Source organism: Geotrypetes seraphini, chromosome 9 (assembly GCF_902459505.1).
Source record: "Geotrypetes seraphini chromosome 9, aGeoSer1.1, whole genome shotgun sequence".
Taxonomy (NCBI): Eukaryota; Metazoa; Chordata; class Amphibia; order Gymnophiona; family Dermophiidae; genus Geotrypetes; species Geotrypetes seraphini.
This window is the reverse complement of record NC_047092.1, coordinates 125,073,074-125,100,895: the sequence shown is the minus strand read 5'-3', so window position 1 is coordinate 125,100,895 and position 27,822 is coordinate 125,073,074. Positions and strand designations below refer to the sequence as shown.

The window sequence follows — 27,822 nt, the reverse complement described above, 5'->3', positions numbered from 1 at the left end:
CTAAGATCCCAAACCACCGGAGGGGGCTTGAGCGGAGGATGAACATTGAAGAGACCCTTCAGAAAGCGGGAAACCGTCGGATGGACGGAGAGCAGCTTCCCATCCAGCGGCCGAGGAAAGGCAGAAAGGCAGCAATCGCACAGAGGTGGACTCGGATAGATGTCGATTTGAGACCAGACCGAGACAAGCGGAACAGATAATCCAGCACTGAAGGCAAGGAGGCAGAGAGTGGATCCATGCAGTGCTCAGCACACCACGCAGCAAATCAGGAGCATTTCTGGGAAAAGCATTGCCGAGTGGAGTCCATACGAGAAGCCTCGAGAATATCCCCACCGACTGAGAGAAACAGAAGGAGGGAGGCACTTTGCGAGGAACCAAGCTGATAAGTGTAGAGACTGCAGATTGGGAGGCAACAGAAACCTCAACACTGAGACAGCAGAGAAGGGAACATAGGTAGAAGCAGAGGCTCCCTGACACGCTGAAGGAGCAGGGAGAACCACAGCTGTCAGGGCCACAGAGGAGCCAGCAAGAGCATGGTGGCGCAGCCCGACAGGAGGTGCATCAAAGATCTGAGAATCAGAGTAAAGGGAGGGAACGCATAGAGGAACCTGCCCATCCAATCGAGAAGGAAAGCATCCACCTCGATGCGAACCCAGGAGAACATCCTCGAGCAATATCGAGGCAACCAGTGAGTGAGGGGCGAAGCGAACAGAACTACCTGTTCGGTTTCCCACCGAACAGCCACATGCCGCAGAGTCTGAGAATGGAGCGACCATTCATGCGGCCGAGAAGGGCGACTCAACGTGTCCACCAGACAATGCTGCTCGCCCCGGAAATACACCGCCCGAAGAAAGAAGTAGTGGTGTAACGCCCCCTGCCAATGACGAAGGGCTTCCCTGCAAAGTAACAGGGAACCTGTACACCCTGGCTTGGTCACAGAATACATCGCCACCGGGATGTCGGGACGCACCAGGACCCCGCAATCTTGCAACCAATAACGAAAATCCACCACGGCATTATAAATGGCCCGGAGCTCCAGCAGATTGATGCGGCTGCGACGGTCCGCACCCGACCAAAGACCCTGAGTCCGAAGGCCGTCGAGGTGCACCCCTAAGCCTATGCCGAGGAGTCCATCGGCAGAACCTTCTGATGCGGGGATACGAAGAGGTGGCCCACCAACGAAACAAGCGTGTCAAGGAGTGAGGCACCACAATGTGCTGGGAAGCGGGATCCCGATCCTGCCATCACTGAGATGCTCGGGTCCAGCGGGGAACACGAAGATGAAACCAGGCGAACATCGGGACATGAACCGTGGAGACCCATGATCCCAAAAGGATCAGCATCAGCTCGTCCGAGGCCGAAGACCGCGGAGACACCAGCTGACTCAAGCGCAGACAGGCGGCCTGCCGAGGCAGAAAAGACCGGAGGCGGACCGAGGACAGAGGGGCCACCTTCCGGCATAAACAAACAAGGGCCTCCCCCTGAGGCCGAGACAATAAGGAGCGCAGACAAACTGGGTCCAGGTCCGCCCCGACGGACTCCCGAGACTGGGGCGGGCAGAGTCTGAACCACTCCCAGACTAGAAACTAGTGCAGGTCACGAAGGGCCAGGACCAGACGCAGATGGGAGGATGGGAATGCCCAACCGACAGAAGCGAGGCTATACTCCCGGTGCGTAGACACGGAGACACCCCTCCCGAAGGGAGGGGAGGAATCCCCAGAAGGAGAGCAGCCCGGAGGCTATGCGAGAATAGTCAAAAAGACGGCCAGGAGTCGCCGAAGCCAGCGGCTGGACCATAACCCGGCGCTGCTGCAGCTATTGCGGCTGCTGCGAAGGAGGCCGAGATAACACAAGAAAGGTATCCGGAGGGCACCTCCAGAGAAGGAGTTCAAACCACCAAGGCAGACGGGATGCAGCTGAAGGCGTCCCGATAGGCGAAGGACCGGTCGCGTTCTGAGAGGCGGTTAGTGGCCACCGCAAGAGAGGCCTCAAGAAGCGCAGAACTCACGCAAGTAAAAGTGGCGAGACGATCCTGGAGGTTCGGATCCTCAGCCACACTCTGCGCCAAGCGAGAGGACGCATGGCAGGAGCAATAGAGCCGGAGCGGGGAGAGAGTCTCCTCCAGGAAACCAAAATCCGTACTACAAGATTCCGTCACGGTTGCCCGGAATGAACCGAAGAGAAAGCGGGGAACCCTTTCGAACAGGAGCCGGAGACGCCGAGGCACAGAGCCCCAGACGACGTCGAGGCACTAAGCCCCCGTCGATAACGGGGCGCAAACCCGCAGTCGACGCCGAGGCCCAAAGCCTCAGCCGCTGCCGAGGTATAAAGCCCCCAGCGACGTTGCAGCACTAAGCCACAGTCGACATCGAGACACAAGGCCACAGCCAACCAAAGGGCACAAAGCCCCAAGCGATGTCAAGTCACAAAGCTCCAGTCGACGGCGAGACACGAAGCCTCGGCAACGACGAGGCATAGAGCTCCAGCCGACAATGAGGCCCCCAGCCTCAGTCGACGTCGAGGCACAAGCCTCAGGCGACGTCGAAGCACAAGCGTCAAGTGACGCGGAGCACACAGCCGCAGCCGATGTTGAAGGTACAAAGCATCCGTCGACATCGAGACACCAAGCCCCAGTCGACATCGAGACAGAAAGTCGAAGCACAAAGCCTTAGACGACGTCAAGGCACCAAGCCGCATCCTACGTCAAGGCACAAGGCCTCAAGCGGCAGTGAGGCACCAAGCCGCAGTCGACGTCGAGGCCCCAAGCCGCAGTCGACGTCGAGGCCCCAAGCCGCAGTTGACGTCGAGGCACAAAGCCTCAGTCGACGTCGAGGCACAAAGCCTCAGTCGACGTCGAGGCACAAAGCCTCAGTCGACGTCGAGGCACAAAGCCTCAAATGACGTCGAGGCACAAAGCCGGAGTCGACGTCGAGGCACGAAGCCCCAGGCACGCTTCAAAGGTCTCGTATTGGCGGGCACGACTGCACTCGATGCCTGGAATGCCTGAGACTCAGCCGGTGGCATTACCGAGGTAACGCAACTAGAAGAACAGAAAGAAAGAAAGAAGACTTACCGGGGATCAAAGCTACTCAGTCCGATTCCAACGAAGGAAAAAGGGTCCCGGCCATCCTTCTCACACGAGGTGAGCCCAGAGAGAGGCCAGGGAAGAAGAAAATACAGCTGCAGTCAAATGAGGCCTAAGCGCATGGCTGAGGCCCAAGAAGGGCCTGCCGGCGGAACCAGCAGAAACACAATAAAAAGTTCTTTTTTTTTTTGAAACAAAGAAATACACGATCAATCAACAACCGCACAGCGACTCCCTAACAAAATAAAGAAGCCGCGGTGCTAGAAAGGCACTTAGAAGAACGCAGAGAAGAGAGACAGGGCTTTCTGGCTCCGCGGAAAACTAAGAACTGAAGACCATGAGGAGGGGATGCGCCCTCTAGTGGATCAGGAAGGCACACACATGCGTGGTGCAGCACTAGCAAACTTGAAATCTTCAATCAAGTTTGCTTGAAAAGCTGTCCGCATCGGGGCTCCATGGATGACGTCACCCACATGTGAGAATATGCTGCCTGCTTGTCCTGGGATAATGCTAGTTTTTGTTCAATGTAAGTTGAAAGTCGAAGAAAAACAACCTTCTCCAGTATCTTTGAAAGATAACAAAGATTTGATATTGAGTCAGATTTGATATTGAGCCAGTTTAGTTGGGTCAAGTGATTTTTTTTTAAGGATGAATCTAACTATTGCAGATTTCCATGAACCTGCCCCATTGAGACACTGGAATTAATTAGACAGGATGTAGGGCATCAATTCTAAATGAGGAGTCCTAATCCAAGAAGATGGAAAAGGATCCAAAAAGTAAAAGGTCTTATTTATGGTATTGAAGAATTTAGTCCTATATGTCCTCCTATGGTAGTGAAGAATTTAGTCCTATATGTCCTCCTATGGTAGTGAAGAATTTAGTCCTATATGTCCTCCTAACCTTTCAGCAGCAATCTTGATTCCAAATAAAATACCATAAAATCGTACAGTTCAAAAAATTTATGATGTATTTGAAATGTAGAAAACATGGAGGTAACATATATACACAAGCCAGTCATGGTATCGTAGATCCCTTTCCTACTCACCCACCCCACGTCCAGCATCTTCACTTCCCCTACCTCCCATTCCCTCTTCCGGTCATGTGGCCATCATTTTCTCCCTTTTCCCTTCCTATTTAGAGCCCATCCTCTTCCTTACAGCTCCAAATGTGTTCTTCACCAGTATGAGACCTCCCCCTCCCCCCACATCACAGGAACAAATAAGGTCAAGCAGCATTAGAAACATAAGAAATACTACCTTTTTCAGCATGCTCTATGATTTGCCTGATGGCTTTTTTTAGGCTGTTGGCTCTCAACATGAGTTGTTCACGGGGCCGAAATATCTGAGGACGGGCAGTGCATGTGGAGCCAGAGGATCGAACACTGGTGGAATCAGAAGTACTGCTAGAGATCTCTCCATCTTCCTGCTCTTCAGCAATCGTAGGAGGGGGGTTTGGTAGGCAAGAAGAAGCTTGAGACTCATCATTCAAGGTTTTCAACAGGGAATCCAACTTTTCCTTCAAAAGAGAGCACTGCACAGAAAATCAACACATACAATCAGAATACAGACAAGAACTAAGAACATAAAATTGCTATACTGAGACAGACTGAAGGTCCATCAAGCCCAGTATCTTGTAGTGGCCAACCTAGGTCTCAAGTACCTAGCTAGATCCTAAGTAATAAAACAGATTTTATGCTGTTTCAAGTAGATTATGAGGAGAAAGAGTGCATTACAAACATGACATCCTACAGTCAGAACATGTATTATCAAGGCTTTGTGACTATATCTCGTATATATAAAGAATAAGTGACCAATAGTTGTTGAAATAGAGAACTAGAGCAGGATTAAGGTATGGGTAAACTAGATAAATGCTTAGGATCCAAATGTTTAAGAGGGCCTTGTCAGATGTATGAATTCTGCAACTCCCAACTGGAGTGATCCAGAGTATTGGCAGATTTTTGGCCTCTTCAGTCAGCTGATGGCCAGCAGAGAGAAGAGAAGGATAGACCAAAGCTGCTACCACTTGCCAAAAATGTGTATTTTTTCCCTCATGAACTGAACATTATTCTCCAGATAAAAGGAAGAGTCGACAAACTGTGCTTTTTCATCACTGATGCTGCCAACTCCTCTATGGGACCCTATTTTAGGACATGGGGGTTTAAAAATGAATTTTAAAATGCAAGAACTACCATACAAAGTCAGTCCAAAGTTCCACTGAACCCAATATCCTGTTTTCAACAGTGGCCAATCCAAGTGACAGGTGTCTGGCAGAATATTTATATTACACTGGGGGGAGTAACAGGTTTGTTTGCCTAGGGCCCTCCTAAAGGTAATTTTGCTCTGCTTGCTCCAAGTACCGCACCGAACATCCTCTATTTGTGTATAAGATTTTTATTACCGACATGCATCACACTTCTTGAGCGTGTTTATGTCACGTTGCAGGTCTTCGCAAGCCTCCTGCGTCTTCACTACACTGAATAACTTTGTATCATCTGCAAATTTAATCACCTCACTCGTACCAATTTCCAGGTCGTTTATAAATATGTTTTTGGGGTTTTTTTATATTCTTTATTGATTTTCCAACTATCAACAGTGTAATAAATAAGTAGATGTACATATAATAATTCAACAAATGTACATTCATCTTGCAGAAATACATAAGCAATCATTTTTACCCCTCCCGCCCACCCAAATGACTAAGAAAAACACAAATACATAGATTCCTTCAATAACCTTTCCCAAGTTAAATTAATGGTATATCCCCAAGTTCCAATTTCCAGGTCGTTTTATAAATATGTCGAGCATGGGTCTAAGCACCAAATCCTGCGACACTCCACTGGTGACACTTTTCCAGTCCGAGTATTATCCATTTACCCCCACTCTCTGTTTACTATCCACCAACCAGTTTTTAATCCACATGAGTAATTTCACCCTCGATTCCATGGCTCGCAATTTTTCGAAGTAGTCGTTCATGCGGGACCTTGTCGAACGCCTTCTGAAAATCAAGATATACAATGTCGACCGGCTCGCCCTTGTCTATCTGCCTGTTTACTTCCTCGAAGAAGTGCAGCAAGTTCGTCAAGCAAGATCTCCCCTTACTGAAGCCGTGCTGGCTGGTCCTCATCAGATTGTGTCCGTCAAGGTGATCAATGATGCGGTCCTTTATATACTCTACCATCTTTCCCGGTACTGAGATCATATATGGAACACATGCTACTTCAGTAACCTTACTGACAGTAAACAAAAATTAGTTGTTCCTGATATAGTCAAAAACTGAAAAGACTTCACTCTTTTGAACTTCCATTTTTGGTGGGAAACTATATGCCTCTATTATCGATATGAAGCAAATTTAGCTGAAAGATCTGGGAATATGGCCTCCTTTGTAAAGGTGTGGAGCCCTTTAGAGGGTTTTGTTAAGCAGTGTGTGTGTGATTGTATGAATGACCTTCCAGACAAATGGGAGGGTGGTAGGGTGGGGGTAGGTTGGGTGAGGGAGGTTAGGGTGGGGGGTTTAGGTAAGGGAGGGATGGGTGGATAGATATTGATGTGTTTTTGCTAAGATTTTCTTAGTGTATATATACATAGGTTATGATCCATTTGTGAATTGCATTATTCTGTACAATGTTACATTACATTACATTAGAGATTTCTATTCCGCCATTACCTTGCGGTTCAAGGCGGATTACAAAAGAGTTATAAAGGATGGGTTACAATGGAAGATCATTTGTCATTTCTAGAGAGGTATCCGCCTTGAACTGCAAGGTATAGGCGGAATAGAAATCCATAATGTAATGTAATGTAATGTAAAGAGTAGGTCATGTAGTTTCTGTGTGGCGGGAAGAGGGAGGGAGGAAGGACGGTAAGTTTGATGTTAGGACTGTTTCAGGAATTTCTTGAAGAGTATAGTTTTTATTTCTTTTCTGAACATCTTGTAGTCTGGGGTCGTTATCAGTAGATTGGAGATCTGGTTATCTAGTTTAGCTGCTTGAGTGGCTAGGAAGCCATCGTATAGTTTTTTCCGTTTTACTTCTTTGATCGAGGGGTGTGTGAATGGGGTGTGTGTTTTTCTATGTCTGATCGAGGTGGTTTGGATGAGGCGGTTGTTCAGGTAGGTTGGGCTGTCTCTGTTTAAGGTTTTAAATAACATACAGTAGAATGTTACAATTTTAATAAAGACTGAACTAAAAAAAAAAAAAAAAAAGAATTTGTTTGTACATCTTGCCCTGCTTTTCCTGAAATTTGGTGGATCTTGCCTTCCCATTCATTTTTGTCTTGAACTGTCAAAGACCTTTTGGGCGACACCAAATAAAAAAGAGTCCAGCCAAGAGTCATAACAAATCGTGAAACATTCCTGCAGGATTACTTAAAAAAAAAATGGCAAATGCAAATTAGACAAATGAAAGCAGTTCTATAATCTAAGCACTCACCAGTTACATGTGATAACACACGTAAATGTTTAGAATACTAGCACTTATGCATGTTTAAGTGATAGTAGGGTGCCTAAATACTACTCTGCAAATACTCGCTTACCTTACAGAGTGGATATTTGCAAGGGGTGCATACACAAGGGCAGAGAACGAGTGGGACATAGTTGGGGCTCCCGTTTACACGTATAACTTACAGAATATTGTAAATTGCATATGACCCTGCTGTATTTATGTACCCATGTTTATACCAGCTATATGGCTGGTGTAGATATAGGCACCTAAATGTTAGCAGCACCAATACTGGGTACAATCTTTCTATCATAGCAGATGCTATCACTGTTTACCACCTCTGAGCATTGCTACTTGTCCAGCTTGGCTATTAGGGGTCATCTTCACAGTGGTTGAATCAGTTGCATTTCCGTACCTTTCCTGCCATGACTTCAGACTCATCTGAGCTCTCCAGAGTTTTCTCATACGTTCTCCCCACTCGTGCTACAAAATCTTTCACTGTCTCACAGAGTACCCTGATGAATGAAAGGAAACACCATGAGGCAAAAATCATGCAAACTTGTAATCCTAACCAAAGGTTCCCCAATCTCTGCCTTTCAAGGAAATCCTAGGCACTCACTTGGCAGAGGAGATAACCACAGAGTGCTGGTCTGAGCTTAAAATTTTGGAGAGATGGGCAGCAACAGAGTCTTCGTAAAACAAAATCTGCTGGACCTGCAAAAAAATAAAAAATAAAAAAAGATTCCAACGTTACTCTTTATTCCCGAGGAAAGGAAGGGACTGTGATAGTGGAAGGATAAGAGATGGGAACATGAATTGATAGCAGCTGCTCTGTTAGTTCAGTGTCCCTGGTTTGAAACTGGAAATCTATAATTTCAAATTCTCAAACTCTTGTTTGGAAAATAGGCAGAGACACTGCAGAATGGTATGAACAATATTTTATCCCTCCCTAGAACACTGCAAATACTTTATAAGGGACAGTCATAAAAGGGAAGGTCATTGCTATGGCATATGCTCTTTATTATCTCTGACCAAGATATCTTTAGTAATTTCAATATCTTTGAAGGCTAAGAACTAAAAAAAGAATATTCTCCAAACTAGCTGAACCCTTCATAGGACCACCTCCTCTCCATCTTCTGGTCCTGGGTCACTAATGCATGAATATTAAGAGCCAAAAGACCTGTATCAGCAGGACAACTGAAGCCCTGCTAATAGGCCACAGTCAAATACTAGTTCTTGAACCTTTATCCTATCTCTCTCCCCTGCAGTCATTCTCATTCTACACTGCAGTATCTCTATATCCCTTGTTTCCTTATAAACATTTCCCAGACATATACTTTGTAAGCCTAACACTGGTCTATTGTTACATACTCTACCTCAGAATCTTCACTGAAGTCTTCAGTCACGTTGGAGGATGAGGTCTGATGTGGAAATTTGGTTTCATATACCATGATGCTCCACCTAGTGAAGAAAGAGAAAAAGAGATTATGTACTTATCTTGATAATATCTTTTCCAGTAGACAGGTGTGTTATTCTGGCCCAGCGGGTTATCTCCCTGTGGCCGTGAATCATATGCAGAAGGAATCCACTGCAGATTTTTTCTGTGTCCCTCCTAATTCACTGAGTGCTCTACTGCCACCTGCATGCAAGAGCTCCATTGAAATTATATGAAGTAAGGGAAAATGGGAAACTTCCCAAACCAATAAACTGTTCTGCTTGAAAATAAGAACACTTGAACGATCAATGAACTAACAGCCAAACCAAGCATCAAAGGAGCTCAGATAGTACCCCTGTAGATGCTAAATATATTATATAGTATTCTTCATGGCCCAAAGGGATGACTGGCATCCAAGATACATACTTGGAGAATAAACAGAATGAAACAGTAGGCAAGAGCAGAAAGGACAGGGCAGGTGTCCAGAATGGTACACCTATCTATTAGAAAAAATATTATAAAGGTAGGTACAAAATCTCTTTTTCCAGTGCAATAGGTATGTCATTCTGGACAAGAGATGCATACAAAAGCAGTCCCAGAAATCTATGGCAGGCAGACTGCACTGGCCCTTAAAACTGAGGACCCAAAGGCAGTGCCCTTTTGGGCTGCAACATCCACTCTATAAAATTTGGCAAACATATTATGAGTGGACCAAGTTGTAGCCCTGCAAAGCTTCACAGGGGAGACTGCCCTAGCTTCAGCCCACGACGACAACTACACTCCTGGTTGAATGCACCTTGAGACTGTTTCTCAGAAATAACATATGCTGAAGAAATGGCCTTACGGATCCATCTGAAAATAGTGGCCTTGGAAGCGGGCTTACCATGTTTAGTCAAATGAATCAGAAAACAAACAGAAGAATCTGCCTTCACATCAGTGAACAGCAAGAAACAACAACAAAGGTGACCAATTGGTGTTCAGTTTCTTTTTATTGTAATTGACTTGACACAATCGTGTTTAGGCCCAAAGGGGCCTGCCTCAGGAGTCTCTTAATTTGATCATGACAGGTAAACGTACAAATTCATAACATTCTTTCACTCATTGTGATGAGTACCGCTCATTGTGAAACCAGCGTGTACTGCTGACTGCTGCTTGAAGGACCAGTGTGTACTCCTATCCATGCCAAAGTGGCAGACAGCAGTACACGCTGGTTTCACAATGAGCGGTACTTATCACAGTGAGTGAAAGAATGTTGTGAATTTGTACGTTTTACCTATTACGATCAAATTATGAGACTAATTTCTTTGGCATGAGAATTATACAATTCTCGTGGCACAAGTATTATGAGAATACTTTCTTTGGCACGATAAAGTATGTAGAGTTCTCCCTGAAACCGATACTTCGGGAGGCACAGGCTCTAAGGCCTGAATATCAAGCAACCCTCTCACAGTGGCTAGAAGTTTGACTGTCCTTTTCCGGGCACCCTGCTGGAGAGTCCACAAATCAATCCATTAGAGGCCAGGTAAATTACAGCTTGTAGCCAGACCGAAAGATGTCCAGAACTCAGCGGTTGGACAAAGTCTGAACCCAGGCCTGTAGAAACATTGAGAGTCTGCCCCTATATGAAGAGGGGACTCCCTCAGCCTGGCGTCTTGGCAATTTCTGGGTAGACACAGCTGCAAGGGAAGCAGAGGACTGGTTACACCTGTATCCAGAAAACCTCTGACTGTAGCCCTAGGAGAATCTGTGCAACGTGGAACAAGAATATTGTCGAGAGCACCTGTAGCTATGAAAATTAGAGCACCCTGAGCCTCTAGAGCTGTGTATCTCAAACTGTGTACCGAGGCACCTGCCAGCTAACTTACCTACGCGGTACAGTGCCAGCGCTGTCCGATTCCCCCTTCTCTCTAGCCCCCTCCCGCTTCCCCCCTGGCCTCCCAGTCTCACCTTTAAAGCTAATTACAGTAGCCTGCAGAGGATCGCTGGTAGGTAAAATGATTTTAATTCAATACAGTGATTGAAATGTGTTAGTTTTGAGAATTAATATCTGCTGTGTATATTGTGTGTATATGAAAAATGAATGGAAAAAATTGCATTACAATTAGTAAAGAGGATAGGATCTAGGGCAGAGCTTGGGTGGGCCTAAGAAGGTCTGTGGTTAGAGTACTCAGTTAATATTTGTTAGACTTAGGGGGTACTTAGCTTGAAGTAGTTGAGAAACACTGTTGTAGGCAATCAGCTGGCACCAGTGCCTCTACTTCTCTCCGGCCCTCTTCCCTGCTGGCACCTCCTACTGGCATCTCTGCATATGTGCGGTCGTCAAAGTGATGATATCATGCAGGGAACTTTTGGAAGTGCAGGGAACTTTTGAAAAAAAAGATTGCTAAAAATCCAAGATGGCCACTAGCAAGATTTTTATTCCTAAAATTGCTAAATTAACTTCCCAAAGTCAAAAAACAGTGAATTTAGGATTTTTCATGAGGGGAAACACAGGGGAACATGTAGAAACCCTTAAAGTGCAAATTTTAGACCTCCCCCGATTCACCTCACAGGCTGTAACAGCTTTACTCACTGTGACCTGTGCTGGCAATGTGCTGCAGCCTACCTCAGCTCTTTACAGTAGCTGGAATGAGAAGAAATCATTGCCTCCTGCTGTGTCCAGAAATGATGTCAAATGCTTCTTCAATGCTGATCTTTGGGCTGACAGCCAGATATAGTGTCTGACCATACCTCTACCCCCACAGAACGACAGACGCACTACAGAAAGGGGAGGCATAAAAATGCAACTGGCACCCTACAAGACACCACTGAGCTTGCTATGGGTGCCTTACAGCCTGCACTCAAACCCTGCTAATCAGTAGATGAGGAAATAAGGGGAGATGACCCCAAGCTCCAAAAATACATGTGCAGGCTGGCTAACAGGTACCATCAGGGATTGGCCTATCAGCTACAGTTTGCAGTCTGCTTCTTCTCTACAAAGGCAGAGCTAATACTGAAACTGGAAAGCTCCAAGCACATAAACACCGAATATAATTGAAAAAATAAAATAAAATAAAATAAATAAAGGGGAGAGCAGAACAGAAATACTCCTTCAGGCTTCCATGCAAAAGGGAAAAACTGCAGGCGGCAGTAAAACTTCCTGTGAAGTAGGAGGGTCACAAAAAAAAATCTGTAGTGGATTCCTTCTGCACATGGCTAGCGACCATGGGGAGATAACCCGCTTGTCCAGAATGACACACCTTTTGCACTGGAATATTATCATTTCCTTTCCATTCCTTAAGAGCAGGAGGCTAGTGCATGTAGGAAGAAAGCTTGGATATGAAGGATATTGTAGAGATGGCAGGAGTTCCAATGAAAACAAAGGAGACTGATTTGAAAAAGGAAGGACTGTCTTATGAACAAAGGCTGAAGTGATACAGCTTCATCAGACATCATGGAAGGCTAGGGAAACCTATATAGGGGTGCTCATGGTTAAAACCTGACTATAAAGGAGCATGTGGAGGCTGGTTACTTGAAGAGTAGCCTCATCAATTCTGGTGGGTATATGGATTATTACAGATCTTGGCAAGATGACATAGAAAGGGACATGGAAGATAATAACAGGAGGTGCTCTGTAAAATGATTGCAGTGGTGGACATCACTATTGTAGATTTTGAACATGATTGGGGCAGATGAGAAGGGCAGTAGTGGGAGGTGGGGTTAAGAGGAAGACATGAGATAGAGAGAGGGGTGCTGGTATTATTTTTGAATATGGGAATTTGTATTCTTAACTATCTAGAACAGGGGTGCCCAAAAGGTCGATCGCGATCAACCAGTAGATCGCAAGGGCAATGAGAGTCGATTGCAGAGCCTTTGTGTTCTCTCTGCTCCCTGACGCCGCAAAAGCTTGGCGCATGCAACCACTGCACAAGCACCAGGCCCACAAGCCTTCCCCCCACCCCCGACGTCAATTCTGACTTTGGAGAGGAAGTTCCGGGTCACCCAATCGCTGCCTGGCTGGCCTAGAACTTCCTCGCCAAGCAGGGAAAAATTGCCAGCGGTGGCTGGAGTGGGGGGAGAGAAAGAAAGACAGACAGAAAGAAAGAGACAAAGAAAGAAAGGGGGCAGGGCGAAAGAAAGACTTAAAGAAAGGGGCAGGGAGAGAGAGAAAGAAAGGGGAGAGGGGGCAGGGAGAGAGGAAGAAAAGTTGAGGGAGGGAATGGAATGTTGCAGGTGGCAGGCAGGGAGAGAGGAAGAAAAAGTTGGACTCATGGAGAGACAGAGAGAGATGTTGGTTGGGGAATGGAATGAGGTCTGGAGGAGAGGCAGCATGCAGGAGGCAGAAAGAAGGGAAGAAATATTGGATACACAGTCAGAAGTAAGTGCAACCAGAGACTCATGAAATCAGCAGACAACAAAGGTAGGAAAAATGATTTTATTTTCAATTTTTTTAAGTTCCAATCTGTTTATTGTGAAAAAACGCACAGATACAAAAAACATACATCAACTTGTACAGTTCACAAAAGTCAGGATTTTATTTTCAATTTAGTGATCAAAATGTGTCCGTTTTGAGAATTTATATCTGCTATCTATATTTTGCACTATGGCCCTCTTTTATGAAACTGCAATAACGGTTTTTAGCGCAGGGAGCCTATGAGCATCGGGAGCAGCACAGGGCATTCAGGGCAGCTTCCTGCGCTAAAAACCGCTATTGCGGTTTAGTAAAAGGGGAGGGGGTAATTTGTCTATTTTGTATAGTTGTTACTGAGGTGACATTGCATATTTTAAAGTCATCTGCCTTGACCTCTTTGAAAAAAAACCCCCGAATATAAATTATAATTAACATTTTCTCTGTGACATACTGAATTCCACCAAAAGGTATACCGTATTTTCGCGGATATAACGCGCACCATTGTAAAACGCGCACAGGGGTATAGCGCGCAGAAATCACGATGATATGTACAAAAACTTTTCTATACCGCGCTCAGGCATATAACGCGCATGCTGCCCGACTCTCCTCTGGCCACCCCGACTCTCCTTTCGCTCTCCCCGACTCTCCTCTGGCCACCCCGACTCTCCTTTCGCCCTCCCCGACTCTCATCTGGTTGCCCCGACTCACCCTGACTTTCGGTGCACTGCCCCGACTCTCCTCTGGTTGCCCCGACTCACCGTTCACCCGCCCTGACTTTCGGTGCACTGCCCCGCCTCTCCGTGCCTGTCCCCCTTGAAGTCCTGTCCCCCCTTGAAGGTCTGCCTGTCCCCCCTTGAAGGTCTGCCTGTCCCCCCTTGAAGTCCTGTCCCCCTTGAAGGTCTGCCTGTCCCCCTTGAAGATCTCTGCCTGTCCCCCCTTGAAGTCCTGTCCCCATCCTGAAAGCCTGATGCCCCCCCTCGACGTCCGATTCTTCTCCCCCCTCGGCAGGACCACTCGCACCCCCACCCCGAAGGACCGCCGACTCCCCGACAATATTGGGCCAGGAGGGAGCCCAAATCCTCCTGGCCACGGCGACCCCCTAACCCCACCCCGCACTACATTACGGGCAGGAGGGATCCCAGGCCCTCCTGCCCTCGACGCAAACCCCCTCCCCCCAACGACCGCCCCCCCCAAGAACCTCCGCCCGTCCCCCAGCCGACCCGCGACCCCCCTGGCCGACCCCCACGACACCCCCACCCGCCTTCCCCGTACTTTGTGTAGTTGGGCCAGAAGGGAGCCCAAACCCTCCTGGCCACGGCGACCCCCTCACCCCACCCCGCACTACATTACGGGCAGGAGGGATCCCAGGCCCTCCTGCCCTCGACGCAAACCCCCCTCCCTCCAACGACCGCCCCCCCCCCAAGAACCTCCGACCGACCCGCGACCCCCCTGGCCGACTCCCCCACCCCCCTTCCCCGTACCTTTGGAAGTTGGCCGGACAGACGGGAGCCAAACCCGCCTGTCCGGCAGGCAGCCAACGAAGGAATGAGGCCGGATTGGCCCATCCGTCCTAAAGCTCCGCCTACTGGTGGGGCCTAAGGCGCGTGGGCCAATCAGAATAGGCCCTGGAGCCTTAGGTCCCACCTGGGGGCGCGGCCTGAGGCACATGGGCCAAACCCGACCATGTGTCTCAGGCCGCGCCCCCAGGTGGGACCTAAGGCTCCAGGGCCTATTCTGATTGGCCCACGCGCCTTAGGCCCCACCAGTAGGCGGAGCTTTAGGACGGATGGGCCAATCCGGCCTCATTCCTTCGTTGGCTGCCTGCCGGACAGGCGGGTTTGGCTCCCGTCTGTCCGGCCAACTTCCAAAGGTACGGGGAAGGGGGGTGGGGGGGTCGGCCAGGGGGGTCGCGGGTCGGTCGGAGGTTCTTGGGGGGGGGGCGGTCGTTGGAGGGAGGGGGGTTTGCGTCGAGGGCAGGAGGGCCTGGGATCCCTCCTGCCCGTAATGTAGTGCGGGGTGGGGTTAGGGGGTCGCCGTGGCCAGGAGGGTTTGGGCTCCCTTCTGGCCCAACTACACAAAGTACGGGGAAGGCGGGTGGGGGTGTCGTGGGGGTCGGCCAGGGGGGTCGCGGGTCGGCTGGGGGACGGGCGGAGGTTCTTGGGGGGGGCGGTCGTTGGGGGGAGGGGGTTTGCGTCGAGGGCAGGAGGGCCTGGGATCCCTCCTGCCCGTAATGTAGTGCGGGGTGGGGTTAGGGGGTCGCCGTGGCCAGGAGGGTTTGGGCTCCCTCCTGGCCCGATATTGTTGGGGAGTCGGCGGTCCTTCGGGGTGAGGGTGCGAGTGGTCCTGCCGGGGGGGGGGATGTATCGGACGTCGGGGAGTCGGCCGGGCAAGAGGGCTTGGGCTCCCTCTTGCTCCGATCGTGGATGCGGGTGCGGGTGGGAGCGCGTGCGAGCGGTCGTTCGGGGTGGGGGTGCGAGCGGTCCTGCTGGGGGGGTGAATCGAGCGTCGGGCGGGGTGGGAACTATGTTTAAAAACTTTTGTATACCGCGCTCAGCCATATAACGCGCGAGGGGTATGCGCGGTACGTAAAATCACGTATAACGCGCGCGTTATATCCGCGAAAATACGGTAATTAAGTTTAGTATAATCTTTCCAATTTCCAGTAATCTGTTGAATGGCAACCCCTGTCAATATTAATAAAAGTTTATTATTATTTGCAGAAATTGGGCTTTTGAATCTCATAGATGTACCAAATAATATAGTATTATATGAAAGGGCAACATGATTTTCTAACAATTAATTAATTTGGGACCAAATTAACTTCCAAAAGGCATTTATATAGGGACAGAAAAAAATTAAATGATCTAATGTCCCAGCTTCTAAACCACAATGCCAAGGTGCTGGCTATGCAACAAGGAAATTATCATAAGTTTAAAAAGATTTGGGGGCCATTGATTACTTATTCTAATGATCAGACATCTTAAATACCTTGGTATTAGATAAGATATAGGGAGGGTGGGGTTGGGAAAGATAATAATTGCTAATTGTTTTATTATTAATAAATGGGTGAGTGGGAAGGGATTCTTTTATATATTTTAAAGATTATAAGTAAGATTGTCAAGTGATTTGTTAAAAATTTTCTGATTGATTATTATACACTTGATGTAAGATTTGAAAATGAATAAAGATTTATAAAAAAAACACAACATTTTCTCTGTGTACAGTGTGCTTTGTGTTTTTTCAAATTTTATTGTTGGTAGTTCATTTTGACTTGGTCATTTTAAAAGTAGCTCGCAAGCCAAAAGGTGTGGGCACCCCTGATCTAGAATGATAGAAAACCAGAGAAAGAATTTGAACTGGACATATTGGATGCTAGCATTTACTATGTTTCTATTTTATGTGCTCTGGGATTACCATCACTGGAACAAGTAAGGAGGCTAAGGTTTTGGTGTAAAACCTCCTACAAGGGACAACTAACATGAGCCATCATCAAGAAAAGATTTTAAATGAATCTATTTCCACCTTTAAATGCAGTGAGAAGAACAAATAGCAGCAAAGCTGACAGAAGGAAGAAAAGCATTTTAGAAAATGAATGCACTCACCGGTCTAGCATTTTGGTACTGGCTCTTTCTAACTTCTCCAGAATCTGTGGGAGCTGTGTATCATCATCACAGGCAGATCCCCAACCTAGCACACGTGCCAGGTCATTCCCTGTTCCCAAAGGCAGGACACCCAGTTGGCACTAAATATAATGAGAGCAATCAGAGCTGGACAGTAAACAAATTAATTGTACACATACAACACATCCATGTAAGTGTGTATACAAATAATTCTTTCATACAGTATATGCAGGGACATTGGAAGGGACACATGTTGTCTCTGCTGCTTCTACAATAGCAGAACTACATGCTACTACATACAATACTACATACAATGCTACTACATGCTATAGCAGAACTACATGCTACTACATACAATAGCTCCTACATGATTGAAAAGGTTCTGGTCTGCTGAATTAATCAAAGGGGACCTCTCCACCCTCCCCTCCAGCATGCCACTTAGTCCAGCTATACATATGCTTGATTGTATAATGTAAATTTGTCTGTGCATATCAGGGTATCTGAATACATGACTAAATTAATGAATTTTTATGAACAGCTTTAGTCATGTGTTTAACTCAATCTGTATACACTTGTCGCTATATGTAAATATATACATTGAATAGGCTTGCAGTTAACACTGAAAGTAGGGGCAACTGGGAATACTAAGTTAAAAAGTTAAATTTTCTCTCTCTTCATTCCAACAAGATATAAAAAGGATGGTGTCAGTCCAGAGGAAGGCTACTAAAATGGTGTGTGGTCTTTGTGATAAGGCATATGGGGACAGACTTAAAGATCTCAATCTGTATACTTTGGAGGAAAGGCGGGAGAGGGGAGATATGATAGAGTCGTTTAAATACCTACATAATATAAATGTGCATGAGTCAAGTCTCTTTCATTTGAAAGGATGCAGTTAAGAGGTGAGAGGTTCCAGAGTAATCTGAGAAAATACTTTTTTACGGAAAGGGTGGTAGATGCGTGGAAGTCTCCCGGAAGAGGTGGTGGAAATAGAATCTGTGTCTGAATTCAAGCAAACCTGGGATAGGCATGCAGGATCTCTCAGAAAGAGAAAGAGATAATGGTTACTGTGGATGGGCAGCCTAGATGGGCCATTTGGCCTTTATCTGCCGTCATGTTTCTATGTTTCTAACGGATGGGCTCTCTCTGCTTGGTGAGGTGATAAACTATTAAAACCGCTAAATGGCACCAATTCTCTTTTTCTCTCAGGCTGACCCTTGAACCTTCCTAATAAAGTTCATTCCTACTTAACAGGGACTGTCATATTAAAACCAGGCTAAAAATCAGAACACTTTTTGTGTGTCCGTTATTAGTCTTAGGAAGCAATTTAACTCATCTCTGTCAAGCCAAGCTGCTTTGCTATGGAATACATTACCATTGTCACATAGGTCAGTCAGAAACTACCTCAAGTTTAAGAAACAATTGAAGATGTTGCCCCAAATCAATGAATTGTATATCATGGTTTTGCTGTCATCTTGTGATGTCCTAGAGCAGGGCTGCCCAAGTCCAGTTCTCGAGATCTACTGACAGGCCAGGTTTTCAGGATATCCACAATGAATATGCATGAGAAAGAGATTTGCATACCAAGAAGGCAGTGCAAGCAAATCTCTCTCGTGCATATTCATTGTGGATATCCTGAAAACCTGGCCTGCCAGTAGATCTCAAGGACCGGACTTGGGCAGCCCTGTCCTAGAGGATGCGCTAATATTCTTTTGTTAACTACACAGAACAGTGTAGGTAAATGCAGGCTAGAAGACTCATATATATAATGTAATATAGTAAACTAATAATGATATGTAATATGCACAGCAGGTAGGAGAGCAAGGGTAGCCATCCTTGTTTATAAATCATTAGTTTTTCTGGAGTAAATGGATCATTAGGTTATAGAGTATGTACAAGGGTTCTTCAAAAAGTTTCCACACTTTTCACAGGAAATGGTTGAGGTGGGAGAAGTGGGGAAAGGGTGTGTCGTAGAATGTCATGTGACTAGTCAAAAAAGAAAACCAAAAAAAATATATCAAAATAGCAAAACGATTGGCAAAACACTTTTTCAATTCCTACACTCAGAACAGGCACTTGTGTCTATATTCATCAACAAATAGTAATAATATTAAGAAGAAGAATTCAGTACTGGGGGAACTGCAATTGTCATTCCACAGTCTTACCCCAGGCTGATGACTTACCGTATTTTCGCGAATATAACGCGCGCGTTATACGCGTTTTTACCTACCGCGCATACCCCTCGCGCGTTATACGCGTGAGCGCGGTATACAAAAGTTTTTCCACATAGTTCCCACCCCGCCCGACGCCCGATTCACCCCCCCCCAGCAGGACCGCTCGCACCCCCACCCCGAACGACCGCTCGCACGCGCTCCCACCCGCACCCGCGATCGGAGCAAGAGGGAGCCCAAGCCCTCTTGCCCGGCCGACTCCCCGACAATATCGGGCCAGGAGGGAGCCCAAACCCTCCTGGCCACGGCGACCCCCTACCCCCACCCCGCACTACATTACGGGCAGGAGGGATCCCAGGCCCTCCTGCCCTCGACGCAAACCCCCCTCCCTCCCTCCAACGACCGCCCCCCCCAAGAACCTCCGACCGCCCCCCCAGCCGACCCGCGACCCCCCTGGCCGACCCCCACGACACCCCCACCCCCCTTCCCCGTACCTTTGCTAGTTGGCCGGACAGACGGGAGCCAAACCCGCCTGTCCGGCAGGCAGCCAACAACGGAATGAGGCCGGATTGGCCCATCCGTCCCAAAGCTCCGCCTACTGGTGGGGCCTAAGGCGCGTGGGCCAATCAGAATAGGCCCTGGAGCCTTAGGTCCCACCTGGGGGCGTGGCCTGAGGCACATGGGCCCAACCCGACCATGTGCATCAGGCCGCGCCCCCAGGTGGGACCTAAGGCTCCAGGGCCTATTCTGATTGGCCCACGCGCCTTAGGCCCCACCAGTAGGCGGAGCTTTGGGACGGATGGGCCAATCCGGCCTCATTCCGTCGTTGGCTGCCTGCCGGACAGGCGGGTTTGGCTCCCGTCTGTCCGGCCAACTAGCAAAGGTACGGGGAAGGGGGGTGGGGGTGTCGTGGGGGTCGGCCAGGGGGGTCGCGGGTCGGCTGGGGGGGCGGTCGGAGGTTCTTGGGGGGGGCGGTCGTTTGAGGGAGGGAGGGGGGTTTGCGTCGAGGGCAGGAGGGCCTGGGATCCCTCCTGCCCGTAATGTAGTGCGGGGTGGGGGTAGGGGGTCGCCGTGGCCAGGAGGGTTTGGGCTCCCTCTTGGCCCGATATTGTCGGGGAGTCGGCCGGGCAAGAGGGCTTGGGCTCCCTCTTGCTCCGATCGCGGGTGCAGGTGGGAGCGCGTGCGAGCGGTCGTTCGGGGTGGGGGTGCGAGCGGTCCTGCTGGGGGGGGGGTGAATCGGGCGTCGGGCGTGGTGGGGGTAGGGGGTCGCCGTGGCCAGGAGGGTTTGGGCTCCCTTCTGGCCCGATATTGTCGGGGAGTCGGCGGTCCTTCGGGGTGGGGGTGCGAGTGGTCCTGCCGGGGGGGGGGCAGGGCAGGGCGGGTAAACGGAGAGTCGGGACAGCGCACGGAGAGTCGGGGAGGGCGAAAGGAGAGTCGGGGTGGCCAGAGGAGAGTCGGGGCGGGCGAAAGGAGAGTCGGGGTGGCCAGAGGAGAGTCGGGGCGGGCGAAAGCAGAGTCGGGGTGGCCAGAGGAGAGTCGGGGCGGGCGAAAGGACAGTCGGGCAGCATGCGCGTTATACCCGTGAGCGCGGTATACAAAAGTTTTTATACATAATATTGTGGTTTCTGCGCGCTATACCCGTGTGCGCGTTTTACACGGGTGCGCGTTATATCCGCGAAAATACGGTATAGGTGCCAAGTACTAGACTACTGCCTAAATGAGTCCGCCCCATACATCATTAAGTCTTATTAAATTTTACTTTCTTTAATATAAAAGAATATAAAAGTATCTGTGAAAAGAACTTTTTGTACTATATTACACTCGGTGCACTTTTCAGTGAGAAAGAATTAAAATTACTAATCCACAGACTGCCCTATTATTAACTTCATATGAAAAAAACTGCCATTTTCACTTAGCAGTGTTATTTTATCATATGAAGTTAATAATAGGACAGTCTGTGGATTAATAATTAGTAATTTTAATTCTCTCTCACTGAAAGCGCACCAAGTGTAATACAGTACAAAAAGTTTTTTTCACAGACACTTTTTAATAAGACTTAATGATGTATGGGGTGGACTCATTTAGGCAGCAGTCTGGTGCTTATCACCTATAAGTCGTCAGCCCGGGGTAAAACTGAGGAATGACCATTGCAGTTCCCCTAGTACTGAATTATTATTATTATTATTTGTTGATGAATATAGACACAGGTGCCTGTTCTGAGAGTAGGAATTTGAAAAAAGTTTTTTGCCAATTGTTTTGCTATTATGGGACTAGTCAGTCAGGCAAGGTGGTTCACCTTGCAGGTACTGATGTAATTTGCTTAGTGTTTAAAAAAATAAAGTGCAGAAACTTTATGAAGTTGGACCCCAGCAGCAAAAGGGAGTGGGCATCCCTTTTGCAGTCCTTCAAATTAAAGGGACGGGGAATATCAGGGTGTTGAGAGACGCTGGCATCGTCAGGGGCATCGAACAGCCCTGGGAGGGATCGGTAGGAGGAAAGTTCCTAAGCCAATCAGCGCTCGGGCACTGACCAGAAAGTAAGGCTACGGCAGCTCAGAAAATTCTGCCCGCAAATGTGGCACAACAAGGTTAAGAAATCACCTGGCGATGATAGAGAATCGCCCAGTGTGCTCCTTTAAATATTAATGAGCCCATTTTAATATTAATGACCTTATTGTACTACATTTCCAAGGCAGAGTCAGAGACTGCTGGGAAGCTCGGAAAAGACCAAGGTAAGCCATTCTGATAATCGTCAAGTAAAATATTGGCACGCTAAACCGGCTGGAACCGGTTTAGTAACCATCGTTAAGGGAATGGTAAGTTTTGAGAATCCAGTCCTAAGATGGGAATTCTGAGATGCATGCTAATTTTCTCTCTCCTCCTAGAGCCCAAAGAAGAGCAACCTGCTCTCTCTCCTCCAGGAATTAAGGAACGGAATCCCTGAGTAACAAACCTTGCTTCCCCCCCCCCCCCCCCCGTCACTTTACGATGCCCACATAAGGCTTTTTTTTTTAAATTGCCGGCCACGGTGGTAAAAGCTCCAACACTAAAGAATTCCTATGAGCTTTAGAGCTGTTATAGCTGCAGGCAGCGATTATAAAAAGCCTAATGCGGCTGCGTAAAAGGAGGGGAAAGCTATACTAATATTAATTCCTTAATGCTCTCTTCTTCCAAAACTCAGGATGGGGATTCCAATTCTACATTAACTGTGCTCTCCTTCCAGGAGATCATCTGGATCACACTTACCTTCTCTCATCTCCCAGCTGGCAGGAGAATTCCTGGGCCCAAACTAACTTTTTAATCCTGAAATGGGGATCCCTCCACTATACTGATGGGGCAAGGACACATTTTATTCTTCTATGTATTTTTTTTAAGTATAAATCAAACACATGATACTTTTTGTTGCAAAACTATAGCTTCTACACTTCTCCCTCGTCATTTGCGAGGGATACTGGCAGAGCCGGACCGCGAATGCTGAAAAACCGTGATTATCCGGCTCTGACCCACCCCCACCTCCTTGCCGCCTTCCCGGCCTTACCTGGTGGTCTAGAGCACAGTTCTTCAACCGCCGGTCCGCAGACCAGTGCCGGTCCGCAAAAAAATCTTGCCGGTACGCAAAGGATTCGGGTCTCCGCCGCAACGAAAGGTGCCGGCGTCAGCTTACTTGCAACTTTCTGTTGCCGTCGCTGTGCCGGGACTCCTGCCGCTTATGCTTCCTGCCTTGTCTCCTCACCTCCAGACCAGCAGCGGCAGCTCTGTGTGCTTTTATCTTCGGCACAGAGCTGCCCCTAAGCAGTAGTTTAGCGCGGTTTCATGAGGCAGCCTCGGGGCCTTAGCTAGGCCGGCCCGCTTCGATGATGCGATGTGGGCCGGCCTAGCAAAGGCCCCGAGGCTGCCTCATGAAACCGCGCTAAAATACTGCTTAGGGGCAGCTCTGTGCCGAAGTTAAAAGCACACAAAGTTGCCGCTTGCCTAAAGACTCTTGGGCCGCTGAAGGAGGGCAAAGAGCAGCTGTCCTGAAGGTTTCCCTTCCTCTCACCTTTGCAGGTCCCTTTTTTCCACCTTTTTTTTTTCTTCAAACGGCAACGGGCCCCAGCATTGACATCAAGTAAGTTCCACTGTTCCTTGCAAGCGGTTCTGCTTGGCCAACCCCTCTGACATGAGCCACCCTCAGGGGAAAAAAAGTGGCCCGCAAAGATGAGGGGAAGGGGGGCAGATGATGGAAGTTGTGGGGGGGGGAGAGAGAAGGGGCAGATGATGGAATGAAGGAGATGAGAGAGAGAAGGGGACAGATAATGAAAGTGAGAAGAAGGAAGAGAGAGCAGAAGGCAGATGGATGTCAGTTGAGAGGGGAGAGCAGATGCTGAATGTAAGTGGAGAAAGAACACATACTGGATAGAAGGAGGAGATAAATAAAGGGGGAAGAAAATAGTAAGATAATGGAGGGATGAGGGAAAGGGGTGACAAGCTGTGGGTAGACAAAGTGAAAAGAGGGAAACAGGACTAAATAGTAAGAAAGAATTTAATTTAGATGGAGGCAAAAATTAGAGAAGGAAGACCAGAGAAGAAAAGGGAAGAGAGAGTAGAGAACGACATCAGATCTGAGTTGAGGAAATGAGAAGAGAGAGATGCTAAAAACCACAGAGGGACGGAAGGACAGAGATGCCAGACCATGAGGGGAACAGAAGGAAGATGATGGATGCCAGACCAAGGGGGGGGGGGGGGAGGAGAGATGGCAGGGAAAGACAGACAATGAATGGAAGGGGCAGATGCTGGACTGAAGAGACAGAGAAGGTTATCATGCCGCTGTACCGGGCCATGGTACGCCCTCACCTGGAGTACTGCGTTCAGCACTGGTCACCGTACATGAAGAAGGACACGGTACTACTCGAAAGGGTCCAAAGAAACATAGAAACATAGAAAGATGACGGCAGATAAGGGCCATAGCCCATCAAGTCTGCCCACACCATTTACCCACCCTCTTAAGTCTACTGACCCCTAAAGTACAATAATTATACTGTCACTCTACTGACCCGCTCATTCAAGTCCTAGTGACCCTATCCCTTGGCATGACCTCGTAGGGATCCCACATAGTATCCCATTTGTTCTTGAAGTCTGGGATGCTGCGTGCCTCAACCACCTGTACTGGAAGCTTGTTCCAATGCTCAATCACTCTCTCCGTGAAGAAGTACTTCCTGGCGTCTCCACGAAACTTCCCTCCCTTGAGTTTGAGCGGATGTCCTCTTGTGGTCGAGGGTCCCTTGAGAAGAAAGATATCCTCTTCCACCTCGACCCGTCCCGTGATGTACTTAAAAGTCTCAATCATGTCTCCCCTCTCCCTACGCTCTTCGAGAGTGTAGAGCTGCAATTTGCTCAATCTTTCTTCGTACGGGAGACCCTTTAGCCCCGAGACCAACCTGGTGGCCATCCGCTGAACCGATTCAATTCTGAGCACATCCTTACGGTAATGTGGCCTCCAGAATTGCACACAGTATTCCAGATGAGGTCTCACCATGGCTCTGTACAATGGCATCATGACTTCAGGTTTCCTGTTGACGAAGCTTCTCTTGATACAACCTATCATCTGCCGTGCTTTAAATGAAGCCTTCTCCACTTGAGTGGCTGCTTTCATGTCAGCACTGATGATTACTCCCAAGTCTCGTTCTTCCGTAGTCCTTGTTAAAGTTTCTCCATTCAGGGTGTAGGTTCTGCAAGGATTTCCGTTACCGAGATGCATGACCTTACATTTCTTGGCGTTGAAGCCCAGCTGCCAGATCAAGGACCATTTTTCTAAAGTACGCAGGTCTTGCTCCATAGCATCCTGTAGATTATAGCCGTTTACTATATTGCATAGTTTGGCGTCATCAGCGAATAAGGTTACCTTGCCTTGAAGCCCTTGAGTTAGATCCCCAATGAATATGTTGAAGAGGAGTGGGCCCAGGACTGAACCCTGTGGCACTCCGCTAGTCACCTCTGACATTTTAGAGAAGGTACCGTTAACCACCACCCTCTGAAGTCTGCCACTAAGCCAATCTTTAACCCATGCAGTTAGAGTCTCTCCTAATCCCATCGATTTCATCTTGTTCAGCAGCCTGCGGTGTGGGACGCTGTCAAACGCTTTGCTGAAGAGCGACTAAGATGGTTAAGAGGTTGGAGGAGCTGCCGTACAGCGAAAGATTAGACAAACTGGGCCTTTTCTCCCTCGAACAGAGGAGATTAAGAGGGGACATGATCAAAACATTCAAGATACTGAAGGGAATAGACATAGTAGAGAAAGACACTATTCACCCTCTCCAAGGTAGGGAGAATGAGAGGGCACTCTCTAAAGTTTAAAGGGGATAGATTCCGTACAAACGTAAGGAAGTTCTTCTTCACCCAGAGAGTGGCAGAAAGCTGGAACGCTCTTCCAGAGGCTGTTATAGGGGAAAACACCCTCCAAGGATTCAAGACAAAGTTAGACAAGTTCCTGCTGAACAAGAATGTGCGCTGGTAGGGTTAGTCTCAGTTAGGGTGCTGGTCTTAGACCAGAGGGTCGCCACGTGAGTGGACTGCTGGGCATGATGGACCACTGGTCTGACCCAACAGTGGCAATTCTTATGTTCTTGGGGCAGACGCTGGATGGAAGAGAGTGAAAAGGCAATGAAAGCAGAAACCAGAGACGACAAAAGGTAGAAAAAAATAATTTTATTTCTATCTTGTGATTCAAATATATCAGATTTGAAATATGTATCTTGCTAGACATAACTGGGGAGTGCAAAGCCCAGGCAGTGCTTCTTTAGCTTCCAGCTGGCTTAGGGCTCTCTCTGACCAGGGGGCAGTTGCCCTAGTTCCACTCCCCTAACACCATTCCTGTCATGTGTGACTGTGGTATTCTGTTACATGATATTTGTGTAGCATTGTGTAATAATTTGGCTTATTCAGTTTTCTTGATAGTAGAAGGGATATATGTGAAGGGGAGGGGAGACAGGGGTTTTGTTGATCTTTGCCCTGTATTATTTGTATTTATAAAATGACAATTGTATAGAATATTGTTTCTTTTTATACTTTAATAAAATATGTTCAATATAAAATCATAACTATTTGAGGCTTGTGCGGATGGGATCAGATGGTTTGTGGGACCGAACTCGCGGGGACGGGGTGGCGATGGTTTTTAAAAAAAATTTCAGTCTTAGTAGTTTGCCAGTCCACGAAATAATTATTTTATTTCCGCCGGTCCATAGGTGTAAAAAGGTTGAAGAACACTGGTCTAGAGGGGTTTCGGGACAGGAGCGATCTTCCTACACTCCTGCCCCGTGCAGATCGCCATCAGGAAATGGCTGTAGGGAGTTCCCGACGTAGTCTCGAGAGATTACGGGAACTCCCAGTAGCCATTTCCTCATGGCGATCTGCACAGGGCAGGAGGGTAGGAAGATCGCTCCTGCCCCGAAAGCCCTCTAGACCACCAGGTAAGGCCGGGAAGGCGGCAGGGAGGAAAAAAGATGGATTTTTTTTACATTAAGACTGTTTTTTTTTTTATTTTCCCCCTCCCCAGAAAAAAATCTCGATTATATGAAACCGCGAGTACAGGAACCGTGAATGGGGAGGGGGAAGTGTAGTTTTAAAAAAGAAACTTCAACCATATGTGTTAGGCAATGGAAATGCTCTAATAGAGCATTCATGCATTCATACAAACACCCCAACAGAAATGTTAGTGCTGGGGGTAGAGAAACTGAAAATGGTGAGTGTGGCTGTATCAATATACAGAGCCTACCTGGGGGACTGAGAAAATCCTGAAGTATTTAAGTTACTGAAAATCAATTAAGTGTTAACTTGGCAGAGAAAGGATCCTCTTCTGTCCCTAGTTCAGGATTTTAAAAAAGAAGGACTTTTTCACCTTGGCCTGCTGAATGATGCTAAACACTAAGCTCTCCCAACAAGGGTTGTAATATGAAATTCTAACCAACTACCACTGGGTGGTACTGCTGGCTTCTAATGGAAACTACAAGGGAAAATACTCTGGATGCTGGTGCTTCTTAAAGACTTAAACCTCTTAAAAGTTTGGATCAAAGCATGGGCAAGTACCTGCTTGTGAAGATTGAGGCTGTCAATTTCAGAGAGAACCCATCCGACACTGCCATCTCCACCACAAACCAGAATCCGAAAGGTGTCAAACTTCTGGAATAAGCGTAAACTGTGAGGAAGCAGATGGGTGAAGTGACAGGCTGTACATGAAACAAGTGTTCTTTCAACTGCTCAGCATCTATATGTTGCCCACTCTTGCTGAGTGAGGTCACCCTATTTACAACAAAGAAGGCTCAAAATAGTCTTCTATTTGTAAGAGAACTACCAATTTAAAGCATAAACCTACAAATTATACCTTTTACAGAGAGACTTAATATTGTTCTCCCTCCTTAACATACTGAAACAAAAGCAAATCTGTAACATGACCAGCAAGTCTTCTCCATACCACAAGCTGCCTAATAATATCATATGACCTGAACTCACTGTTGCCATTTCCTTTCTGTTTCTGTCCCTCTCACTCTCAAATAAACCCTTCTCTCTCACTGTCTAGCTTTCTCTGCATTCTCCTTCTTTACACTGTATTCCCCTCCTTTATGTGACTCCAGTCCACTGGTCTCTTCTCTCTTACACCCTGACCATCCCATTTTCTGTAATCTGAATTGTCGTCCTTACTCTCTCTCATTCTTTCT

At 47.7% G+C, this 27,822-nt stretch overlaps 1 protein-coding gene across 6 annotated transcripts in view; it reads right to left on the bottom strand.

Moving 5' to 3' along the window:
* Positions 1 to 27,822, bottom strand: part of DGKD (diacylglycerol kinase delta) — a 327,255-nt gene that overhangs the window by 183,744 nt on the left and 115,689 nt on the right. For all 6 annotated transcript variants that reach the window (XM_033959775.1, XM_033959776.1, XM_033959777.1 and 3 more), the window contains 6 exons: positions 27,194 to 27,302; positions 16,948 to 17,087; positions 8,897 to 8,981; positions 8,140 to 8,234; positions 7,936 to 8,035; positions 4,342 to 4,615 (listed from right to left, as the gene is read on the bottom strand). In XM_033959775.1, the coding sequence (XP_033815666.1) occupies positions 4,342 to 4,615; positions 7,936 to 8,035; positions 8,140 to 8,234; positions 8,897 to 8,981; positions 16,948 to 17,087; positions 27,194 to 27,302 (803 nt within the window). The remainder of the gene's footprint in view (positions 1 to 4,341; positions 4,616 to 7,935; positions 8,036 to 8,139; positions 8,235 to 8,896; positions 8,982 to 16,947; positions 17,088 to 27,193; positions 27,303 to 27,822) is intronic.